This window comes from Amblyomma maculatum, chromosome 1 (genome assembly GCF_055883805.1).
Source record: "Amblyomma maculatum isolate TAMU_Amacu chromosome 1, ASM5588380v1, whole genome shotgun sequence".
In the NCBI taxonomy this organism is placed as follows: Eukaryota; Metazoa; Arthropoda; class Arachnida; order Ixodida; family Ixodidae; genus Amblyomma; species Amblyomma maculatum.
Window position 1 is genome coordinate 285,726,742 of NC_139344.1, and position 25,788 is coordinate 285,752,529.

Here is a 25,788-nt window from a genome sequence, read left to right on the forward strand (position 1 = left end):
TGAACCGCACCGTAAGAGAAGGGAGGAGAACGGCATGAAAGGCAGTGGAGAGGCTCCGGAACTTGGACCAACTGAGGATCTTTAACGTTCACAGACATCGCGCAGCACATAGACACCTTTGCGTTGCGCCTCTATCGACACGGGGCCATCGCGGTCAGGTTCGAACCTTGATACTCCGGTCGGTAGCCGAGCGGAATATCATGCCAGAGGTCACTTTAGGCTGTCCAAATTCTGTTCAAATGAGGGAGTGCGTTGTTGTCTTTGGCTACCGGGATCAGGCCGCGCCCCAAGCCTGGTTATGCAATTCCATAGACGCACATTTTTCTTACATGGTGAATAATTGCGCAACACCGGGATTCGAACCACGGTCCTTTTGCACGTGAAGCAGGTACTCTACATCTGCGCCCTCACTGCATTAACTGCTTTGAGCGGATACCCCGATTAGGCTTGGGGAAACTTTTATGTAGAGCTCCTATTTATGTTGCAGCCGTCTTTAGGGCCTTACTGCGAACACGGCGCCGCGTGGCCGAGCTCTGCGGAGTGCCTGCCCGTGCATCGAAGCGAAATGACGCAGGCGCAAATGAATTCAGAAGTAGCGCTCCATGTCGTCTGCTCAATCACAGCACTTGCTGCTCGAGCGCACACGACGCCAAGCACCGCCTCCAGATTGATCCGCGACAGACGCACAGGTGCTCCGCAGTGTTCGGCCACGTTCCCCAAGAATGGACTGTACAAGGGACCGATGTGGAGAGCAGCAAGTCCCGCCACGGCCGACGTTGCACCTAAAGTGGTTTTGTGTGAGCCGCTACAGTTGTGCATTACGAGGTTCGTGCCTGCTCCCAAGTAGCCTACAAGGAACGCCAGTTTTCCTGCCTCACCATGGCCGACGTGGGGCCATAGCAAATTCGTGGGGTCAGCCTTATCTGGGCTAGCATAGGTTTACAAAGCCTGCATTTACGTTACGTGTATACCCGACGAGAGAACAATGTGGGCTAGATGTATGAATGTGGTCTGAGTTAGCCCAATGTAAATACGGCACCCATGTATCTACAGCAACTGCCGAATTTGGTACCGACGTAGTATTAGAAGGGTAGCCACTTGTCCATATCGTGCTACTTGGGCAAGACTTTAGATCGTCAGCAGCTGAGGCAAGCATAGTCCCTCCACATCAGGAGGGACGATGCACGAGCAACAAAGTGGGCTGGAGTACAACATTATTTCGGCAATGCAGGTACGTGCGCTTTCATCTTACATGTTTTCACAAGCACCGCGTAACTGCACGGGCTGCCCTTAAGTCCGGTTCACACTGCAGAAACATTTGGTCGACTCTGTCTGGCAACAGCGTGTAATGTCAGTTATCCTGTCACACTGCTTGAACAGGAAGTATGTCTTCGGTGACGCTCCTTTGCTGCCTCTCTAGCGCACAAAAGAGGAGGGGAGTCACGGCGACCCCACAAGATTTGGTGCCAATTACGACACCCCGCCCGCAAGACGCCGTACCGCGGGAGACAACAAAGCGATAAAGGGGAGCTTTCAAGTGGTGTTTGCGAGCACGAAGACCAATTAATCACGGTCAAGTGCATGCTGGGGTGGTGTGTTATGAACGACCAAACACTGCTAGCGGGCGCAGTTTGCATCTAGTTTTCGGTGCCCAAGTCTGTCACACAGACGTAACAACCCGGCAACCTGCCTTGTTTCACAGCTGCTTGTGCAGTGTGACAAGCTGTTTGGAAACAAGTGTCTCGGGAAACAAGTCTCCGGCTTGACTGGCGGACCTGTTTTATCCATGCCGCTGTTCAACCAAAGATGAAAACGCACATCTGCCCATGTCGGCCACAGAAAGATGCAACACCAATATTTCTGATGCAGCATTTCCTGACGTCGTCAATACGTTTTTCGTGTCGCTATTTTTCGGGACATTTATTTCGTAATCGTACAATATCTGCAACCACGCCGTTTCTTATATGCGTGCAAGAAATTCTGGCTGGCACTTCCTTGTTCCCATCATTGGATATTTCGCTTATGTATGCACGATGATAGGCGATGTTTCATGTGCATTTGTTTGCCAGATAGTTCTAAATGTTTTGGTTTTACTTTATTATTTTGTTTGAATACGGTTTTCTGAGCGTTATTGCGCCAACTTAACTTTTATATTTAGCGGCCTCGAAGTTGGGCTTGTCCCATGTGCTCCCTGTGTGTCGTCATGCTCGCGCTAATCATTACAGCTTTCAAAAAAATTCGTAGGCCCTACTGCAACCCCCAGATAAGACATGTGGAGCTACTAAGTGATGATTTATGGCCAACAGTAGCAATCTAAGGATGTGGCCGCACGCTAGCTACTGCCAATAGTTCACAAATATATCCAAATTGGTTTCTTTACCTGAACTGCTGGATGCTGAACATGCTTCAGGTTGGTCATCCAAAAGCGCTGCTGTTTCCTGGCCAGCAGGGCAGCCCTGATGACATTGCTGAAGACTTCGGCAACGCCAAAGTTGGTGAGAACACTAGTCTCGTAGTATGCCGCCCCAATCTCTTTGGCCAGGAGGCGTCCCTGCTCGGGCCGCAAAAGGTCGCTCTCCCTGAGGGGCCTGTCACAGGAGGAATGCAGGGCCTCAAGCAAATGCTTTGGTATGCGGATTTCTTGAAGCATGCGCCATCTGACGACAATTAGAAAGCAAGACTATAAACGCAAGCCTACTGCTTCCCAAGGAGATCACAGCGAAATTTTCAAACCAAAGAAAAAAAACTGCTCTGATCGACCCGCGACTGCACACAGACCACTCAAATCAAGGCACAAGTGGCATAACTGCTTAGATCAAAGCTTATATCAAACCACGCACCCGAAGGTCGTGGCGCCCACAGTACACGCAAAGTGCACATACGTTTGCAATGCAGGGTTATATCGCTGAATGGAATTGTAGCCTCGCCCCTGGACAAGCCTACTTCTGCGCAAAGCCCGAATTAGTACTAGCTGCATATGATTTAAAGAAGAACGAAGCACTAACAAAAAAAAAAAACTATACTAGACTAATTAGATTGCCAGAGTCAGTGAATATCGTCTTGTAAAAACATTTGCCGGTCCTCCAAAATACAGAAGTTACCACGTACTAGCTGCTGCCGCTTATCTTTCGCCCAGCACATGAAAATCCCCACCGAGGACAACATTACCGAGAAAAGCTCATTCGTTCACTGAAGCGGCACCGCTGCCATGTGGCAGCTTCTGCGCCTTGCGGGCTTTCTCTTAAAGGGGTCATGACAGCAAATTTTCGTACATACACTGCTTACTGAATTTCATTCCTTGCAGGTGTTTCTTTTTTGCCTTTTTTTATTCCGCGTAGTAAATATTTTTGCTGTTAAATTTGGTTCGGTTTGGTTAGTGGGGTTTAACGTCCCAAAGCGACTCAGGACGCCATAAGAGGGCTCCGGAAATTTCGACCACTTGAGGTTCTTTAAAGGTCCGCTGAAATGGGTCACCAAGAAGGGCAAACAACGCCATAACACTGATAGATATTGAACCACCCATCATTCTCCAACAAAAAATTTTCGATGTAGCTTCTGCAACACCAGATATATCGGCGATTAAAAATGACCCTTCCAATTTTCCCTCTCAACTCGTACGCCGAAGGGAGCCATAAAAAAATAAAGAATACAAGCAAGTTCAAAGCTCCGCCCAGAAATACGCCACTTCGACGAACTTCCGGTTGCCGCGCGCTCGCTCGCTAGCGTACTCTCGCCAACCCGTCCTCGCTCGCACACGACGCCTGAGGAGTTCGCCAGTTCGCGCAGCGACGCTTAGTGTAACCGCGAACCCGTGGTTAGCCTATGTTACACGGCGGACCAAACCATGGTTACACCACTAACCGCGGTTATCGCAAACCGAGCTTGGCGACCACGGTTTGCGTCGTTAACCGAGGTTATGACGGCGTCTGTTGACGGAGGCTACTCGTCGGCGCCCGAGTGCGCGAAACATATGAGCGGGTCTGCTTCACAAAGTCATTCATTTGCCCACTGTATCACGTTTAAAGATCGATGTATAGAATATGGTGTCGCCCGAGGTCTTCGATTACGGCCGACAGCGCAGCGACTGCGTACTGAAGCCTTGTCTTGCCTGCAGTATCGTTTGAACGGCTTATTGCTGAGCAGAACGTCACAAAATGCGCGGCCTTAGCTATGAAAGTACACGAGTTTGTAACGCTTGCAGCACGGGATGCCGCGAGCAGGCTGAGGTACGTTACACAATTACCGCGGGGGTGGGGCGCGCGAGCGCGGCGAACGACGGCGCCGTGCGTGACCGTCCCTATAGGCAACCTGCAGTGGCCAGGCGGCGCTAGTGGAGCGCAGCGTTCAGCGCCGCCAGCGGCGGCGCCGAGTAATCTGAGTAGGCTGGCGCGGTCGGGTTGCGTTTGCGTTGTACGGCTAGAAGCATCTCGCGGCTCTCATTTTCTGAAGTTTTAAGGCAATCGAATGTCTTGAGGGCTACTTCCGAAAACCAATACTGACGAAAGGACAGCGCCTGTTCGAGAATGCTCATGTTTAAAACGTGAACGGTGTCGACGTCACCGCGAAGTGCGCGCCGCTCGCGATGGAACACCCGCGCGCACAGCTTTGAATGTCGCGTGAGTAGACGGAATTTTTTTTAACGAAATTTATTCTCCCAGGGCATTAGTCGGATATGTGATGATGAATTAAGAAATAATTAAATGAATGAAAAATGTTGTAAACGTAGCTTTTCATTCACCTATTGCGTTCACACCTCATACCCAAACATTGAAAGTGCAGAGAGAACCTGAGAAGAGATTGATCGCAGTTTCTTCTTTTTTTGTTCTTGCTGTTTGATTACAGCAGCATAATAATTTCCTCGCGGTTTTGCTTTAAAGTTCAATACCATGACGAACACTTTTGTTCGTGGTGCACCTTTCGACAGTGCCGCGGAAGTTACAGGAGGCATGGTGCGGTGCCCGCTACGGATGTCGTGGCGATTGCAAGCACTGTGCGGTTGTAGCGTGCGTCATCAACGAAAACTGTGCGTGCCGGGGGCGGGGAGTAGGGGGCCTCCTACACCGTTGGAAAAATAAAGCCCTTAACAACAACAATAACTGGCATGCATTTTGTATCTCCGTACCTCAAGCTTGGGGAAAGCCGGCGGGAAATGCTGGCACTCAACGGCAAAGCTTTCGTAACAGAGGTCGTTAAGAGTTAGAATTTTTTACTGTTGTTACTGATGATGAAATATTCTATCGTCTGAGACAAGAGACTCTTGAGTAGCTTGAGCAGTCGGTGCAAGAAATATTTGGCGCGGAACAATAGAACGAAGTTCCATTCTCAGCGTACACAGTATCACGGGCCTCTACACTCCGCCACTTCAGCTATTTCAGCACCTTAAGAACTAATTTACAGATAAATATGCTTATTGAAATCTGTAATTGGAAGTTTTGAAGATATTTTGGCTTTGTGGTTCCGAATAGACACCGCATTAGAAATCCGGTTCACAGATCCACTAACATTTTTTTTTTTTATTTCGCCTCCGTTGAAATGCGGCTGGAATACGATGCTGCGGCTGCGCGGCTTTGTTGCTTTTCTGGACGTATGCCACTCGATCTTGCACAGCATATACCAGTACACGCCAAATTTTACAGCGCGTACTGAGTAGCGTGCCCCGACCAGCGTGCGACTCACCGAGTCCGAAGTTTATACCGTTTCCTCCGCTCACGGGCAATCGTCTTATTTTAGCTTCTTGGCGTCTGTACGCCAATGGCTCCATAACAAAACGAATTTCAGTTACATTACTCTCTCGCAGCCATTATCTCCTTCTCTCATCATTCTCCCCAGGTTTTCCCAGCAAGCGGTACGCTTAAGTTTCCTTCGTGATTGTGGCAGTCTTTCTCGCCGCCCTTGCGCTTATTTTTATTCTTGTTCACATCCGTAGCAGTCTAAGCATCGCACGAGACCACTGAAGTCACTAAATGAGTAAATCACACTCACTGGGATAACAAAACGCGAACGCAGAAGGAACACAGCGGCCGCAACATATACGGCGTCAGCTTCTGCGCCGACTCAGTATTAGCTCCCGTCGGCCGCCAGGTGGCGCCACATGTCTCAGCAAACTCCATTGCAGGTTGCCTATATATATAGTCGTCGCTAGGCCTAAATTCTTTCGCTTCGAAGCCGCGGCGGTCGACGCTTTGGAACTGATCAACGCTGTCGTAAATCGTCTACTTATGAAACTGCCTTATAGTGAATCCTATCCTGCCATAGTAAAATAATTATAGGATTAACTCTGCCGACGCATTAATCGCAGAGCTAGTACGAGCAGATCGGATCAACCAAAATGCACCAGCGGCAGCTGGCTTGAGCAGAAACTTGCTTGTATCACGGCTATCGCTCTTACCAGCAATTTGCTGCCGGTCAGCGATCCTCACGAGGCTTCATACTTGATATTCGGCTCAGTATTCCAGACACCAACAAATTTAGCACGCTTTATTTCGGACATCGGTGCTAACGATCCGCCGTGTCGTTCGCGAACGGTATGCGGGAGGAGGGGGCACAGCGGCGGTGTTTACGGCGCTGTGCTGCCATCGTGCGGTGCTTGACCGTGCTGTTGACGCCTCGTCGGACGACACTCCGGTACTCCTGAAACTACGATATATAAATAAGATATTTGTAAGTGCAGCTTCGTTCCGCCGATCACTGCATCGCTTCGGTTGTTGTACTTGATGGGCAATGGCCGATTAACCGATAAGGGCGGCGAGCTGTGTAACAGCCCGCACAGTGTTCGAGCAGCGCACGAGCAGACGACTTTTGCAGCTACCGGAAGTGTGTCCGTGACGTCATGGCTGCAGTGGCCGCAGCGAATGGCAGCTTCTAGCAAGCCTTGCCAGTCAACTCACCCGTGACGTCACGGGTTAAGGAAATAGTTCCATGCGACACCGCCAAACGACGACTTCCCTGCCCGCGAATTTCAAAAAACGCCGTTTTTAAACATTAATAATAAATCACTGGCTTCGTTCCAAGGAGTTATACTTTGCGTTAATGCTCTAAAGGATTTGTTCTACACACTGAACACGTTTATCAGTGGCTTCTTGGGGGCCGTTTTCGTGGACCTTTAACGTGCACTGACATTACACAGCATACGGGCGCATTGCTTTTCGCCTTCATAAAAAAGAGGTCGCCGCGGCTGGGATTCGATCCCGCATCCTTGAGCACAGTAGTAGAGCGCCCTAATCATTGCACCGGGGGTTACAGTTAAATTTATTTGATTGTTTTGAAAACAGTACGCTGGTCTGACAACTTTGATCGCTGAAGTCGCAGGGGCATATCCGCCCAGGGAAGTCTGCTGCGCACTGCTCGCTACGTTGAGAGGCGCTGCCATGGCAGAGGGCCACTCGAAGAGGCTTAGTTTTTTATTTACCGAAATAAAATGCGCTTGCCGTGTTTTCTTTTCAAGCCTTCGGCATAGTGCGCGAGCTTAGTTGCTCGTCGCGCCCGGATTCAGATTGCCGAGGACGCGGAAATCGATGGATGCCAGCTCAAATATACAAATATGCGATGAGAAGCAAATGGTATTCGTATAGACCACGGGATTTCAAACTTTTTTTGCATCAAGGAACCCCAAAAGCCATCAATATGTGACGAGAACCCCCGAACCTTCATCGTTCACAATAAAGCCCAGTTCACACTGCGGGAACACAACAGCGGCATGGACAAAGCAGGTCCGCCCGTCAAGCCAAAGACTTGTTTCCCGAGACACTTGTTTCCGAACAGCTTGCCACACTGCACAGGCAGCTGTGAAACAAGGCAGGTTGCTTGCATGTTACATAGGTAATCCCTGCAACAACAGACCACACCAGCATGCACTTAACCGTGATTGATCGTTTTTTAATGGTTTTAGTGCTCGCAAACAGCACTTGTAAAAACAAAAGCTCCCCTTCATCGCTTTGTTTGCCGCGGTACGGCGTCTTGCAAGAAGTCGGGCGGGGTGCCGTATTTGGCACCAGATGTGGTGGGGTCCCCACGGCTCCTCTCCTCTTTTGTGCGCCGGACTCCGGAGTTGCCCGCGGCTACGCTAGAGAGGCAGCAGAGGAGCGTCGCCGAAATTGTTTTTTCAGTTTGACAAGGAGTTCGCCAAGGGTATGGTCCCTGGAAAGTCTTTCCAGGAACCATACCAAGGGTTCCTACAGATCTTTCCGTTGTGTGTAGCCGGGCGACAAAGACGTACTTCCGGACAGTTCGTCTTGAAGCAGTGTGACAGGGTAGCTGATATTTCGCGAACACGCTGCTGCCAAACAGAGTGGACCAAATGTTTCCACAGTGTGAACCGGGCTTAAGGCGATGTTGCTTGTGCATGTATCTCTCCACGTTTTCTTTTCGCCGTTTAGTTCAGTTTCGCAAGCATTTGTTTACATGTTTCTAGCACTCAGCATTTTATTGCGTGCCTACCTCTCACTGAGGCTCAGACTTTGAATTCCGAACACAAGAAACTAGTCACAAAGGTCAAAAGAACGAAGTGGCTCGACTGGCTGGTCTGCGCACAGAATAATGTGACGGCTCGCCCACCTTTTCTATGACTGTATAGATACTGTTTTTCAACATAAATTGGTCGCCGCCGCCGCCATCAAAAAATCCAGAAAAAAGCCCAGTGTGACGCGTACGCTCTTCTTTCTGGCTTGGATAATTCGGTTCTGCGGTCCACGCCTGTGCACGAATGTACGAACTGCAGCTCGGGTCACTATGTGCGTCTAGACGTACGGAGCAACTTGGCAGCATTTTGGCCCGATGTCGAGGTCTGAAAAACGAATTGGGACCAGCTGATGATCTAAAATTTGTTTTAACGAACTAGGCGCAGTGACCGGTCCGCACGCGTAGCAATGGGACAGAAGTAGTGGGAGGGGGGCTGTGGTAGCGCGCGAAACCCACAGCAGCAGCTCAAGGAATCCCTTGGTTCCAAGGAATCCATTTGAGAACCCCTGTACAGACCATTTAAATCACTTCGATTTGACCAATAGGACGGTCGCCCTTTCGGGCTTGAGTCGAGAACCGCTGATGGGCTGCTTGTGTCCACATGCCAGGCGAGTGTCCGGTGAACTCGTTTTGCGTTGTCTACTCTCAGACTGCAGCGCGCGCTTGACAAATGAAAAATAAAGCAATATGCCGTCTGGCCAGGCGGGAAGCATGAGCTCGTGTTCGTGGCCACATAAAAGGAAACGTCATTTTGTCCTTTTCACTGTATCTATAAAGTCTCGATGGGGTTTGGTTTGTCCTTTCTGCTGCAACACATAACAAGCAGACGCTAAGTATTGTATCGCCTCGCTAGGGTCAGCGGTGCGTGGCATGAAAAAAAAACAAAAAAAAACAATAGTAGTGCGTACGCCTGCACTGCCGAACCAGAATATGGAGCGTTAGCTATATGAATTACTTAGCAATGCGGGAAGACGCGTGGGTTGCATGGTTTGCGTGAATTTTTTTACTAATGACGATTTCTACACGTGGTGCAGGATTTTAATCCAAATCGGTCTAGTTTAAATTGTGGGAGCCCGGCCAAATCAAGATCAACATCATGATGGGGATTGTCCAATTAGGCTGGACCTAAATTTTAGACCAAATAGACAGAGGTCAAATTTTGGAAGTGGCCCGCGGGCCCCTCCCGTATGTAGGAATGGCAAATGTTTTCTGACAGGCATGATTTTTTAACGTGTGGGGATTCACTGCCTCCCCCCCCCCTCCCCCCTCCCCTTATAACGGCCGCGTGTAACTATCACGCGAGTCACGCGCGCTGTTAGGGAGGTTGGCGGAGGAGAGGGCACAGGGAAAAGACAGCCTTGCAGCCAGCGAGGGGAGCCGGTGGACGCCACGACGCCCGTGGGCATGGAGAGCAAAGTCATGGATCCGAAGCCCGCTGTCACCGCCAAGCAGGAGAGGAAAACGGTTTCCGGTCGGCCACGGTGCGAGCGAGCTAGAGTTCGTGGAACGGCGCCTACGGGTACACCACAGCGAGGGCTAGCAAAGAGGCCACCTTTGCGCACATCGAGACACCGAGACCCGCGGCCTCACCATCGGGGCCAACTTGGCACCCCGCTGCGAACGCTCTCGGCTGCGTTGGTGACAGAGGGGAAGAGAGGCAAGCGCGTGCTGTTCCACAACTCAGGCCTGCCGCAAGCTGGTCGACGGAGTGCTGGCCTGCCTCATATAACGGCCGCACGTAGACACTTGGGCAGGTAACGAATGCGGATGCGCAGATCCAAACGTAAAGCGGCCTGTCTTTTGCGCGCCCGTTGCTGCGTGCGTTGACAACATGGTTGGCCGCTGCTTTCTCGAACGCGATACCTCGCTCTAAATGGTGGCGTTCTCGCCCACACGACAAAGTATGAGCTACAAATATCCCTAGTTTTCTGGGTACTTTCGCGAATTTCAAGAGGCCTATCTGTCAGCTGTGTATCAACGACATCTATGCTCAAGCTTCTTGTCGCTTTGGCTTTTATTTTCTTCACTTTGTGTGAAGTAAAATAAAAATATCGATAGCGCGACTACCCTTCTCATCAGCAATCACATTTGAAAGTTTTTTTAAAACAGCGCGCATGTGCTTTGACTTTTTGTCAGCCACCACACCCCTTGTGGCGGACACTGCGGCAAACTAAAGCAGTTATGGTCGCGACGCTTGCAGCGCACGCAACGCAGTGAGCGGTTCTGTATTTTCCGCCGAGGACACTGCCGCCATCACCTTCGTCGCCCGGCGGTCATCGTACGCAGTAATGCGATCGGGTTCGGGGGCCACTTCAGGGTAGCGTGATCAGGCAGACAATACATCGGACTGGAAGCAGCGGGGAGAGTTGGCAAACAAGTTTTATATACACTTTTTACATGTCGAGTCAGAAGGAGGAACTCAGACGAGAATAACTTAGTTGAGCTGATCGTTGATACATTTCCACGCATTAATATAGCGTCCTCAATCCCCAGTGCGTCGTTGGATAAATGAAGTTAAATTGGCCCAGTCCAATCAGCGGGAACGCGCGGTCAACAGACCCCCGGCCCACTGCCAGAGGCGTCACTGGTACGCAGCTCATCCGATGAGTGGCGAGGATCAGCACCGCTGGTGGCGATGTCGACGTTGTGCTTGGTTAACGACGCAATTTCAGTACCCGCAGAAAACAGGCCGTCGGTGTCACGCCACGTGCTTTCATTATCATCATCATCGTCAGCCTGACTATACCCACTGCAGGGCGAAGGCCTCTCCCATATTTCTCCACTTAACCCGGTTCTGTGCTAGCTGCATCCACTTGAGCCCCGCGAACTTCTTAACCTCATCCGCCCACCTAACTTTCTGCCGCCCCCTGCTACGCTTTCCTTCTCTTGGAATCCAGATTGTTACCCTCAGCGACCATCGGTTATCCTCTCTTCGCACTACATGTCCTGCCCATGTCCATTTCTTCTTCTTAATTTCTACTAGAATGTCGGTAACTTGAGTTATTTCTCTGACCCACTCTGCACGCTTTCTATCTCTTAATGTTACCCCTACCATTTTTCGTTCCATAGCCCTCTGAGTTGTCCTCAACTTAAGTAGAACCCTTTCGGTTAGCCTCCACGTTTCAGCCCCATAGGTGAGTACACAGGTAAGATGCAACTGTTGTATACTTTCCTCTTGAGCGATACCGGTAAGCTGCTAGTCATAATCTGCGAGTGCTTGCCAAATGCGCTCCATCCCAATCTTATTCTTGTTATTCTTCACGTGCTTTCAGGACGGTCATAACTCTTGACCGGGCAATCCGCGGATTGGGAGGGGGGGGGGGGGGATACATCTCTCGTTCTGGGAGTAGGCTTGGCTTGGTTCCCCTTTCGGCTCCCTCCGTCGGCTGGTTCGGACGCCCTTTGTCAAGCAGGGATGAGCTCCTCGTTGGAGTCGTTTTCCCTTGGCAGAATGAAGGCTTGACGAGGGTCGCTTCACCCGTTCCGGCCCGGCGGGGTAACTGACCGCCGCAGCCCGTGGGAATTGAACGCCCGTCATCGTCGCCGTCCTCGGTGGCCGCCGCTCGCCGGCAACCGCTTCGCTTCTGCCTTGATCTGCTGGAGGCGCGTGAACTTCGGCTGAGATCCCAGTCATAACAGCTCGTCCGCAGCCAAGAAGACGTTACGGAGAGGTCGCAGCTGATGATGCACCACGAATGGGCGTCATAGTTGCAGTCTGGCTCGTAGTGAAACCCCCGACGACCTGCACAGCTTGTAAGAGTCCTCAGTTTAGCATTAGCGATCAGGTCGGAGTCTAGCCCCCGCCTCCGGCAAGGCAGTACACGGCCAACCAAAGAACACCGCCAGGTTTTTATGTTGAGGAACACGAGTACAATTTTGGGGGACTTGGCCCTTGCTCATAGCACAAGTCTGGAAATCTGCTCAGCCGGAACTGGCAGATCTTTTTTTTTTTTCAGCAAAAGTTGTTATTCTGAATTCTGAGAAAACCGCTTCTTATAAAAACAATGAGGCACATACATGCACAGACACAACAAATGTTTCTTTAAAGCACTGCAATCATTTCACGCAAGGTTATAAAGGGAAGCCGCGGTAGTCAATGCAAGGTCTCGGGTCCTTGCCCGGTGCCTGCACTAGCATGAGCGGAGACGTGTATTCACTATCTGAAGGAACAATATTCCCAAGCTTCAGCATCCGGTTTATTTCAGAAGGTGAAATGTCCTTCTGCTGCGGAGAGACTCAATAGGGCCTGGAGCGAATGACCTGGTCAGAGGTTAATTGGATGTCATGCTCTAATAAATCAGTCCTCCCCGGCTGGTCAGAGAATGAAGCCTGGAACTCATATAGTAGCCTCTCAAGATCCCTTCATTTCTGTGCGCTCAAGCTTTCTTCCGCACGCACCCTTTCGAGCAGGGCTTAAAAGGGGTGCGATTACAAATTCTGTCTCCACTTCCTCTGGAACATTTAGGGCAAGCTGCATAATAGCGTCGCGTTCTCTGTATGGTTTCATGAGAGTGATAAACTCTCGTTTCCTTTCTCCTGCCTGCCATCCTTACCATATAGTTAATATCAGAAAGTTTCTCAATTACCTCGGCAGGCCCTTTCCACTGTGCGGCAAGCTTGTTTGCCCTCAAGGTGGTCAGAACAGTCAACGTGCGTCGGCGCGCATTTCGGTCATAGTACCGCTTTGTTTTTTCCCCCTTTTGTCACTAGCTCCTGGCATGAGTGCAGCCTGTCAAGCAAGCTCAATACTTGCTCCACTACGGTAGGATCGTCGCCGAACATGCGACAGCGATCGCCCGTACACCAACTCCGATGGCCCGTGGCCTCATGTGGCACCGATCGGAGAGCGAACATTATTGTTGGCAGACTAGCTTTCCAGTCTTACGGCGCTCATGGCACATAGCTCTTAGCACGCGGTTCAAAACCGAATGCCCTGCTTCGACGCTATTGCTCTGAGGGTGTCTGACCGAGCTGTGAATGATGCGCATTCCTCATTTTTCCAAGAAGGTGGTCGTCAGTACATTAGTGGACAAACTTCCCTGATCGCTCGGTAACTCAGCCGGGAAGCCAACGTGGCAAAATACCGACAATAATCTGTCCACGACATCCACGGAGTTCAACTCCTTGAGCGGTACTGCCTCCGAAAATTTGGTCGCCGGGCAGATCATTGTTTGTATGTAGCGGTAGCCCGACTGAGTCACCGGCAGCGGGCCGACTATGTCAACCACCAAACGACGAAAAGGTCGGCTAATCACGGGTACTAGCTTCATCAGAGATTCCCTCAAGTCGCCCGGCTTTCCGACTCGCTGACAAGTGTTGCAGGATTTCACGAACTGCTCAATACCCCTGAAGCAGTGGCGTAGCCAGAAATGTTTTTGAGGGGGGCTGACGTTGCTGCTCAGCCTCCTCCGCATCGAGGTACTTTTCACCAGCCTGTCACCTCTCAACTGCGCCATAATTTCTGCATAGCCGGATGCAAAGATTGCACGGAAAAATAGTACCATCCGGGGCTTTCGTGATCCATCGAGTATACTGCACATGAATTGTTTCAGACGAAAATCATTCGTTTAATTTAACAATTGCAGAACTAAAAAAATTCTTCACAGGCAGTTTTTCATCCATATACAATTAACATTAGCTCCAATACGTAGTGTTCTTGACAGACCCGCGGATGATATTGTTCTCTGCACTCTCTCCAGTGTGCTTATAATTTTGATTATAAGCAGCATCTGCACTCTAACAAACTGAAGTGTTACGAACAGACGAGGACTCTCAGCAGACCACTTCGACAGACTTTCCACCGGAGCGTACATAGCGGTTAAGAACACCGATATTCAGTGCGAACAAGAGACCCGAGAGGGAGAAGACAGCGCGGCGTCAGAAGATCGAGTTTGGCCTGCGGAGGCCGCTCGTGTGGTGTCACGCTCCCTCCTAGTTTTTTTTTTTTTTTTTTTTTTTTTTTTACGCATTCTATCTGTGCGTGCTTTGTCAGCTTGTCTGATAGTACGGCTTGTCGCCTTTGTATGGTCCGATGAACGATTTCAGACAACTAAATGCACCTTTCACTTTTTGAGCGTGAAAAAGACATATTGGAGACAAAGTCCAGTTTTATTTCTGGCTCTGGTGGTTGTTTTGGTCTGCGGTGCATGACAGTAACAAAAAATTTCGTGGGGGGCTGATGCCCCATAAGCCCTCCCACTGGCTACGCCCCTGGCCTGAAGCATCCGGGTCAATGAAACTTCTGTAGAAGCCTAGCTTTAGTTTTTTTTTCTTTTTTTTTTTCACGCCAAGGTGCCAAGACCAACCTCCACCGTGACACAATTTCAGTATGCCTGCTCGGTATTTCAGCGGGACTACGAGCTGATCAAATTGGAAAGCAAAATAGCGCACTTCAAAACACAGACACAGGAAGGGAACGACAACGCAGCGCTGTGTTCCCTTCCTGTGTCTGTGTTTTGAAGTGCGCTATTTTGCTTTCCAAGATCATTTACCAACTAGCCCGTTCTTCCACCCTTGCGAGCTGATCAAAGGGGCCCCCTTTGAGTCTTTGTAGTTGCGGTACAATACCCCTGAACGGATATACGGACAGTGATGTTTCTCTTTGTTACATCTTTACCTGTGTGGCTGGCTAAATCTTTGAGGGTTAAGTCCGCCATCTGCTCGGCTGCCATCGTCTCTCTATCGACTTTTGCCAGAGCTAACAAGGGTTCCACGCGTGGCTGGACTACCACTGACGCGATCTCCCTTGATTCGTCCGAGGACACGGCGCCCGATTCCCTGCCTTCGAAGTCTTCTTTGTCGCTGTCCACTCCGCCAGAACCTGACGGATCTTTGGTTTGCTACTGCCTGGCCAATCCTGGGAGAAAGCTCATTCTTCCTTCGGCTTAGTTCAGCTGTAGTTTCGCGGGCTTTCAATCGAGCGAGCGCTTGGACGGTTCGGTCACTGAAACTACGACTTTCTTCCTGCTGAGGTACGGAAACTGCCCCGACAGGTCCCGCGATACCGCTGCCTCTGCTTCCAGAACGCCAAATGGGCCTTCTATTCTGACACGTGCGCTATTATCCTGTTTAATCCACGCACAATTCCCCCGTTAAGTCAGCTGCCTCACGTATGTGGGGTGGATTACGTCCATGGTGGCCGCGGAATCTCTCAGAACCCGATAATGCCTCCCATTAACCAGCATCTCTTTTAGGTATGGCTCTAGCAGGTGCATGTTTTCATCATCTGCATCCGCCAAAGAGAAAAAAACCTTCGGCTTCCTGCATGTGTTGGCAAAGTGACCGGGCTCGTTGCATCGGAAACACAGTTATTTTTTTCTTGGTTTCAAAAGCTTTAGCCTTCTTTTTGTCGGCTATCACTTTAGGGGAGACTCTGCCCTATGACTTTCGTCTCGCTCCAAGGTGCCTGTTTTGCAGTCTGTGTTCGCAGAAACTTTAGCGTTTACCCGCGATACCTAGCTGTTTCCCGCCTAGCATGAAATTCTTCGGCCAGCTCTGCTGCACGTTCTAAGCTTTTATTTCCCGGCACCCACACATGCGTTTCTTCTCCTAGACAGCTATAGAACTGTTTGTCATCTGCTTTTAGCCATTCTGTCAGGTCTGCCTTCCTATTGTAAGCGAAATCTGGAACCGACTGATTACGCTGTCTCCCGATTTCGCTGAAACGGCGGCGAAGCGCGTCTGCGGATAGGCGGTACTTTTTGAGAGGCGCTGCCTTTACTTTAGTATAGTCGGTCGCTTCCTGTCATGTCAGACGACCACTTTGGCTGCCTCACATGACAGGACGGCCAGCATTTTCTGGAGCCAAAACTCAGAACTCAATATTTTCACACGCCTGCTCGAAGTTTACGAGCAAAAGCCCTATGCCTCCTCCTAGTTTGTACGGTAGCAAGAGGTCTTTTATTTTAACACTTGACGCTGCCTGACTCATCACGGAGTTGGGCGTGTCTCTCCCAGTGCGTTCTGCCTGTGCTAACTGCACATCGAGCCGATTTTTCTCGATCTCTATTTCATTCGCTTCGCGCTTCCGCTTTTCTTTTCCTGTTCCTCTACCCTCTTTAACTCTTCTTGAAGAAGCTCCCAACATTCTGCTATCTCCTCCTCGTTCGCACCGATGTTCTCAATTGCCCTAATCAGTTCCGATTTTCTGCGGATGGACCCACAATCAGTGCTCAATTCCCCGCAGATTAAAACCAGCTCCGGTTGGCGCAGCTTCTTCCAATCAATAACTATTTCAGCGATGGCAAGTCCCTGCACTACGTTTTGAGAGGACACGCTTCTGCCTCTAAACCAACCTTCGATTACCCAGGCCAACAAACTTCCAAAAGATGCAAAACCTGGCAATGTCCCAAGAGAAGAACCGTGCACTTACCATACAAGAGTTAGGACCGGGAGCAGGCCATCACACCTTAGCCATCCAGTTTTGATGCGGTCGGGTTTGGGGGCAAGACTTCTGGATACCGTGATCAGGCGGACAAGACATCGACTGGAAGCAGCAGAGAGAGTTGGCAAAGAAGTTTTATATACACTTTTCACATGTCGAGTCAGGAATACGAACTCAGATGAGAATAACTGAGCTGAGCTGATCGTGGATACAGTTCCACGAATTATTATACCGTCCTCAATCCCCAGTGCGTAGTTGGATAAATAAAGTTAAATTGGCCCAGTCCAATCAGCGTGCACGCGCGGTCAACAGAGGCCCGGCCCACGCCAGAGGCATCACTGGAACTTCCTCGCAGCTCTTCCGATGAGTGGCGAGGGTCAGCATCGCTGGTGGCTATGTCGATGTTGTGCCTGGTTAACGACGCGATTTCGGTACCCGAAGAAAACAGGCCGTCGGCTGAGGTGTCACTACCCGTGCTCTCAGTAAGGTCAAAACTCTTGACCGGGCATTCTGCTGCTAGGGGGGGGGGGGGGGGGTGCAGCGTACATCTCTCTTTCTGGAAACAGGCTTGGTTCCGCTATCAGCTCCCTCCGTCAAGAAGGCTGGCTCGGATTCTGTTTCACAAGCACTCCTCGCTGGAGTCGTTTTCCCAAGGCAGAATAAAGGCATGACGAGGGTCGCTTCAACCGTTCCGGCCCGGCAGGGTAACTGACCATGGGAATGGAACGCCCGTCGTCGTCGCCGTCCTCGATGGCCACCGCTTGCCGGTAACCGCTTCGCTTCTGCCTTATCTGCTGGAAGCGCGTGAACTGCGGCTAAGATCCTAGTCGTAGCAACACTTACCGCTGTGGGCCGTGACCGCGAAGCCACGCCAGGTGAGCAGAATACTCCTCTCACCTCCTTGCGTGTGCTTCCCCATTCGGTGGTGTTATTTCACCCCCGTACGCGAGCTACGACGGTTGCATTTGATCAAGTGTTGTGTCTTGCCATGTACTCGAGCATAATAAATCCTGTTGAGCGCATAATTCGGTGTTTGTCCCCTCTGGCCCGAACCCGCCGCAGTGGCAACCGCTCGCACCGCGGGTTGGGAGTCACCGCTCTATCTGTTAGGGCTGGCACGCCGGGGCTAGAAGGCGACTGCAGCGTCTGGTCCCCTTTGGCGCATTATTCCAAGAGTAACCCCCATAAACGACAACAAGGGCGGTAAGCATGCACAATTGAAACAGGCGTTCCAATTATGTATGTAATTATTTAGATTTAGATCATTTATATTAGGGCAGGACATGTAGTGCGAGGAGAAGATAACCGATGGTCGCTTAGGGTAACAAACTTAGGGAGTTCCAAGGGAAGGGAAGCCTAGCAGGGGGCGGCAGAAAGTTAGGTGGGCGGATGAGGTTAATAAGTTCGCAGGAGTCAAGTGGATACAGCTAGCACAAAACCGGGTTAATCGGAGAAATATGGGAGAGGCCTTCGCCCTGCAGTGGGTATAGTCAGGCTGATGATGATGATGATATTTAGATTTGATTTCCTTTTTTTTTTCTCTAATATTTTATTTGAATCCATTGTTTTTCTTCTCAGGTGTCCTTTATTTCTCTCATTTTTTTTTTCTGGCTGCCTTATTGCTTGGGTGCATTTTTGACCTGTTTCCTGTTGTGGCGTGCACGCTGCTGCTGCCAACAGTCCATCCTTGGCTTTACAAGCACCAGTGGATTTCCGTTAGACCCTGTACTTGAGAGTGAGGACGAGGGACTCCTAGGAGTATCCTGCCGACCCCCAACCACGCTCTGTACAGAGGAGGAAGATTGTTCTTCCTTTCAGCCTGTCTGATTCGGACACGCCCACTTGATTGCATGGAGGCGCCTATGGCTGTAGTGCACAGGTCACTTGTGCCTACTGGATCACGTTTCTGCGTGTCCATTGGTATTTCGTCGTGGCGTGCCCTTCGATGCCGCCAACTCTCCATCTTCGTTTTTACAAGCACCAGCGGATGACCTTGCTGATCCTGTACTTGAGCCTGATGGTGGTGGAGGCGAGGGTCTCGTCGGAGGGTTCTGAAGACCCCCTACCACGCTCTGCACAGGGAAGGGCGCCGTGATCCTGTGTTAAACAGAGTGCTTAAGGCATGCCTTTTAGTTTTTCTGGATGCGCCCGTGACTACAGTTACTCTTGCCTACAGAGCCAGGTCCGCATGGGCAGCATGCATACTGCTATGAAATGAGTGGAGTTATTTTTTTTTCTTATTCCTCTGCGATATGGTACTTTTTTGCCTTTTCTGCGGCGGTTGTCACACGAGTCCGATATAGTGGTGCAGTATTTTTTTTATATATTTTCCTCCATTTTGCATTTTGCGGTTAATATAATCTGGTTCAGTGACGGACGTCTTTTCGCATCAGACTCTATTTAATGGCTTTTTTCTCTTAATGTTTTGTCTACGTTTTACAATTCTTTCTCATCCCCTCCCTCTTGTCTGTGGTGTCGGCACTTCCTCATTTTTTTTTTTTGGTTTGATTCTTCTGCTCTTTAATTTAGTATTTTTTCTCTCTTTGTGAATTTGTGGACCCACGAATACAATGCCGTGGGAGACTGCAATTCTCTATTGTTCACCCGATTTTTATTTCATTGTTGGGGACTGTCCTGTTTACTATTCTACCTCAGTCTCCCTTTTTTCTTATGTTTTGGGTTTTGTACGTCTGCCTCTCTCTCCGTACATTATTTGTAATTTTGTATGACTGTTGTTTTGCTGCTGTTCCCTTTTTTTCTGGTTCTGGTTCCTGTCTTTGTTTCATTTGCAGGTCTGAATGCTACCTTCTGGTTTTTAATTTTTATTCTTCTTACGCCAGCGTGGACCCCCTTGCAACATGGACCTCGTTTTTTTTTTTAATACCTTCTTTCGCTTTTTAAAAAGTTTTTTTCTTTTACCTCGAGCTTCAGCTAACCTTTTATTTATTTTTAATTGGTTTTAAGCCTGGCAAAGCTTTTGTTGGTCCGGGCTCCCTTTCCTTTTTTTTTTATTTTTTCCCTCAGTTCGAGATGACGAATAAAATGGAGAGCACGCTGGAGGTAGTAGATAGCTAAAACTACCTCGGTATGCGGATAAATAACGAAGCAGAGTACGTCACCAAACATGAAAATACGCAACGGCGAAAGGAAGTAGGAATGCAGAGGTCGTGAAAAACAGGGCACCGTGGAATTACAATAGGTTCGAAGTGGTACGAGGGATTCGAAGAGGGGCGCTGGTTCAGAGTCTGACTTTTGGCAAACCGGTTCTGTTTATGCGATGAGAGGTTCGAGCTCGGTTAGAAAATAAGCAGAGTAGAGAGGCAGGCTTGCTTTGAGATCCCATCGAAATACACGAAATCAGGGGGTACAAGACGATCTCGTCTTTTTTTTTTTAATTCTCTACTTCTGAGTACGGGAGAATAGAATGAGACGCACAAGCCTGTGTCGCCAGTCATTTAATCTTCCCGTGTTCCCTTTGAAAATGTCAACCAACTGGTCCCCGTTAGCAATGTTAGGTACCAGGTGACGTCGGATAGTCATTATTCTAGAAAAAGGAAGACATTTTGAGGAGCAGTTGAGAGAAATTGAGGAAGTGGTGTGCACACTTCGTTGGCTGGTGGCTCAAGGTAACGCTGGCTGATAACGCGTTCCTTGACTACTTTGTTTACCAGCTGTCTTCCCCATCAGCCAATTTTTTCTCTCGGTTGAGTAAGGTCATCTTGAATACCTGCATGCAGTACTGGTCGGTTGCATTGTTTAACAATAAGATTGGACAAATCGCTTTGCTTGGTCAAAATGACGGGGTGCTTGTCAATATCCAGTTGTACTCTGTTGAAGCCTACCGTGCATTCACAGAATCCCATAAAACACTGGCCAGACAACAAGTAGTATGGAGGCAGCTACAGACGGGGACCCTCAGCAATCCAAACTACATATCAAAATTCATAAATAAGGATATGAATCCCTTCTGCCGGTTTTGCAGGGAGAAAGACAACTTCGAGCATATGATTTTGGCGTGCAAAGCCCATAAGCCTCCCTCAGAACTCTTTCCTGATCCCTCTAAAAAAGCTTGGGACAAGCTAAGGTCCAGCGATGACCCTGGCATTCAGTTCAAGGCCGTCGAATGGGCCGGCGTTGCCAAAAATCTCCCCGGCCAGCGGAAAGCTAGCTGACTTCCCTTATTCCTCCCACTTACTGTGAATAAAGTTACATCAGCCTCAGCTGTAACCGCGAGCAGCAAGCACGCAGTCAGATGCGATTCTCCGGTTGTTTCGTACACATTCCACCTTATTCGCTCATGAATAATTTTTCTGCCCTGTTTACCTTCTCCGATGTCAATGTTTTTTTTTTCTTTTTGGCGTCTTACTTTTGCGACAAATCGCAGCACTCGGACGGGCACTGCAGTCAAGCGTGGAACCGAAACGTATTTCTGCCAAAGCATCCGCAACCGGTAGTTACGGCAGCGTGTTGTGCCTCCGCCTCGGTGGATGTCGGTGCAATTGCGTTCAGAGGCCAACAGTATTATTTCAAGCAGATCAATGGTGGACACATCCACACCGAAGCTCGTTCTTCGACAGTTTCCGGGCAGGTAGACTTCAGGCAAGGATGAGATCTGCAGGATTATTTGTTCCGGAGCAATTCTTCCAGGCAAATTCTGTAACCGATGTTCAAGGCGACCGTGTGCGTGCCATTCGTCTGTCTTGAATGTGTCCTTGGATTGTCCAACCCACACCCGTTTCAATTTCTCTTTGTTTTAGTGAATAAGGCGGTCGTTAGCTCTCAAATGAGATCTTATGAGAAGCCTGTAGGCCTTCTGTCGTTGCTGGAATCTGCGAGCTCGTAACCAAGCGTTCTCAAAGCCTGTCCGTCAATGACACGAGCGATATGCTGATCGCTACCGATGTATGCCTCCAGAATATCCAGTTCGCTTTCTCCTTTCTAGTTTTTACTTCCACCATTGCTCTCATGAACGATCTTTCTTCTTGGTGGCCGTCGAAGACTTCAACGGTTAGCCTTTCTATATCCAAGAAATCTATAATATTTTCGACGCTTCAGGTGTTCAATCGTTGGCTTCAGCCGTCGAGACTCGCAGTTACATCCTGCTTTTTGGCCACCACTGTTAACTGTAAGACTGTCCTCACGAATACTAACTTGTTCTGCGAGCTACCGAGTAGTATGATCACAAGCTGCATTAGCTTTTTCTTCTCGCACCTCATGCGTAATATGCTTCTGTACATGACAATGTCTTGAACGAGGTCCTCTTCGTTTAAAGCTTCTTCCTGTCGCTTGTAGTTGTTTCCCCCGTGCTTTGTTGTGAATCACATTCTTGTGCCTGATGCTCCTCAGGCTTACATAAGAGATAATTTTCCTTCGTTATATTTAATATTTTCGTTATATTTTAGCTATGAAAAGGGTTTATTTGATTTCCAACCTGGCTTCGTTTTATCCTTTCAGCTTTCTTTAGAGGCTTTCCCTAAATCCATGCTTCTAAATGCAGCCAAATTTTCTCGACTTTCCGATTTTCAAGAAAAAATAAGGCGTGTTTTTCGAACGTACTGAAGCGTCATTCCTTGCTCCTGTCGATGCAGCTAGTTGTCTCGATGACGCATTTACGCTGTAGTCGAGATGGGTAATGCTCACTGTGCGATAGGCATCAGAAGTGAGCTGTATGAATCCTGCTTTTGGCACAGTGCCTTAAACCCTTCATATTCGCAGCTATAGTTTGTACGGCCGGCGACGTCCGCTCACGTTGACCTAAGAGCGAACTGGCTGCACATCAGTCAGCTTTTTCTTATGTTCTTGAATTGGGAGCTCTTCATTGCCGAAGCGCCTCTTGAGGATCTCTACGGCATCGCTGTGCGGTTGGTGGATGTCCGGCCAATGCAGCGGCGGCGTCACCAGCGACCGAGGTAGTGGACTGTCGACAGATGACTGTTCTACGTTCTTGTCCACTACTTGTTCGAATACTTCTCAGAACGGCTGCCAGTCGTGTCGCCGTACGCTGAATCTCGTGAGCTACAGCTCTGGCAGCTACAGATCCTACTCTTATTAGAGGTCGCCGTTGTCTAGGGGACGTTATTCTCGCGCTGAGTCATTGATGGATTTAAAGTCGAGTTTGATATACATTGTTGCAGTTTTGCTAAGACGGTTACAATTCGATTGCTGTATTCGAAAACTTGGTCGTACTCCATCAAGACTTTCTCATCGTCTAGTAATTCCTCGAACTGACTGTTTATAGCGTTGAGCTCAACATGGAGAGACGTCAGTCAAGTGTGCAGGAATTTAAAATCGCTCTGCATCAGCTTAACAGCCACTCCAGGGATTCCTTAGTAAGTTGGTAACTTGAGTATGTAGTACCTTTCATTTCTTGCAGAAGCACTCCATTGTTAAACCAGCGTCGTTGTGGATAACAGGAATTACTGGATAACCGGAATAACCAGGGGATGAGACTTCGTGTGGCAGATTTGGATACACTTGTTGTCTGTTGCGTGAAAGATGACAATGAGGTGAATATTCACGGACTGTTGCCAAGAATTTTTTCTTTCCCTTCCCGGCGCGTTAAGGTTCGTTAAAGAATAAGCAAAATATGAAATTCCAGGTAAAACAGCTTACAGAAAAGGTTCACAAGGCTCGCTTGCGATTGACACTTTTATTGTTTCCCTCTGCCAGCAGCCCCTTCTCGCCACTCGATGGCGTTGAGCGATGCAGCTCATGGAGATGAAGGGCGCCCTCCTCGAAAGGCACAGAAGGTAGTAATTTAGACCGAAAGTTTGCCATAAAGAGGCCGACGCACGGAAAACGGTTGACAAAATTGCGCACGCTGCTCTTCATGTCCGCGTAGACAGACTTGAGCTCATCAACTCGGGGTCCTGTCAAGCGAGGTTCCCGACAGACCTTGCCTTCACTCTCTCCAGAAAAGAGAGCACATCCTCGTGTGCCCTCGGAGAGTATCGTTGCGGAGACTGACTCGAATCCGGCGGTCCCACCGTAGAAGCCGTTCGGTACGGAATAAGCGAAAACAATAAAAACGTGCAGCATTCACACACATACCCTGTGCCCTCACAAGTAGTTTCTGTGCCGTCTGCCAGCTCGTTGTCCAAAGCGAGGGCGGAACAGCGCAGTGGGGCAGCCGTCTGAACCAGAAGGCCCGATAGACGCCCATGCACTCGCGCTGTAAAACGTCTTGACCCATATTTAGATCGCTCACGAAAGAAACGAAGACAAGAGACCTCGATCGTTGCCTTCGCTGCAAACGATGCCGAACTGTGTATGCCCTTATGACTTCTAGGGAGCATTTCAATATGCCGGTCGTCGCAGAGGGCGGAACTTTAACGGTCTCAATTTCGATCAGATTTTTTTCTTTGTACTATAAAGGACGTGCAGAGAACTCAAACTTGAAAAACAGAATCATAGGCCATTAACGCATTAATGCAATAGCATTAAAACTCCCGCTAACAAGAGCCGACGTCCATTCTTGCCACGAAAAATCGGCATTGGCCAAGATGTGTCAAGTCAAGTGGCCTCATGAACACACCCCACTGACCAATCAGCTGCAGGCAATGTCCCGTGGTTATGACGTTATCAACCTATCGACCAATCACGGAATTTAGTAGACGCTCTGGCAGTCTGGCAGGTGAAATGGCCGAGCGCTGACTGGCCAGCGGGGTGCGTGACGATACAAGAGCACTTGACATGACCGACATTGTGGAGAACTGATTTGTCGCCGGAGTGCGTCATGTCAAAAAGTCACCTGACGTAGCAGAGTTAGAAGGTGCGCTGGTCACTTGACCTTGACATGGCTGACAGTTGGTTTTATCCACAATCTTCTGCAAGTGCTACCGAATTCGAAAGAAAACAAAGGGGCAGGATAGGCTGCAATGACAGCATCAGCTGTATAGCAGCAACGCTGGTGATTGCAACAACAAGTTGTCCAAGGAGATGCACAACTAACACGTTATTTCTGACTTCAAAATTTAAAAGGTTGGCTAACTGGTCATAAAAAACTGTTCATTAGGCGACCGTTAAAGCAGTGTAGGCCCTAAATTTTAGTCGCAGTTTTCTTGTTAACGAAGAGTCATGCGTGAGACATTACTGTTCACAGATCCTTCCGTGGTATGCGCCTACGACCGATACATAATTCACAATTGATATTTTTTTGTTTCGGCTTTCACAGCAGAACGAGGCCATAAGGTCAAAGTTCCATACAGGTCACATGAGCGATGAAAAAAAGCTGCGATATATTCGGTCTTTCATTATTTTGATTTACCACAATGCTAAATCCTGAAAAGACAAAATTAAAAGTGAAGACGTAGTGCTCATATCGCGGTTTTTAACTCTTCGCTAGGCCCATCTTTGCCGTCGCTGTGATCGTTCAGTGACACCACTACAAAAATAAAACACGCCGCCAAAAATTACATGTCTATACTGTTTTCACGGCACGCAACTAGTTTCAGTCACTAGAACACACTTGGAAGGTTGTAAAATCCTGGTCACATTCAGCCACAATACTCGATACAACGTAACAAGTTTTTATACACACGTACAAATCTATATCGAAAATTGGGCACACACAGGGCGCGTGTTCTCAGGAAAATTTAAGGTACCCCCCCCCCTCCCCCCCCCCCCCCCTCTCTCAAAATAATTTTTTTTCAAAGTGGCAGTAACCATCCCCACAAGAATTAAACTACCGCGGAATTTTTGTTCGAATTACTGTCTAAATAATTATAAGAAATATTTAACTGGCAGACATGAACTTACGACCTGATAGGGGCAAAATAAAAACACAACAAGGATCGCTGCACAGCGAGAGAGAATATGCCAAGACTGTTTAATCGATACCTGAAAGCGAATACATGCAAGTGCAAATTCAAGTACTTGGTGCCATGCGTCTTGCACTCGTTAGCAGTACTGTGCAACTGCTAGTTTTGCCCTTTACTTTAGAATCCTTG

General features: G+C 49.1%; 1 protein-coding gene across 4 annotated transcripts in view; it reads right to left on the reverse strand.

The window, feature by feature from the left end:
- The window catches only part of RhoBTB (Rho-related BTB domain containing), a 302,716-nt gene that overhangs the window by 111,565 nt on the left and 165,363 nt on the right, over nucleotides 1-25,788 (reverse strand). For 2 of the 4 annotated variants that reach the window (XM_084591542.1, XM_084591541.1), the window contains exons 6-7: nucleotides 16,829-16,942; nucleotides 2,381-2,588 (exon numbers count right to left, since the gene is read on the reverse strand). In XM_084591542.1, coding sequence (XP_084447668.1) covers nucleotides 2,381-2,588; nucleotides 16,829-16,942 — 322 coding nt within the window. The remainder of the gene's footprint in view (nucleotides 1-2,380; nucleotides 2,589-16,828; nucleotides 16,943-25,788) is intronic. The other 2 variants (XM_084591543.1, XM_084591544.1) reach the window with 1 other exon arrangement.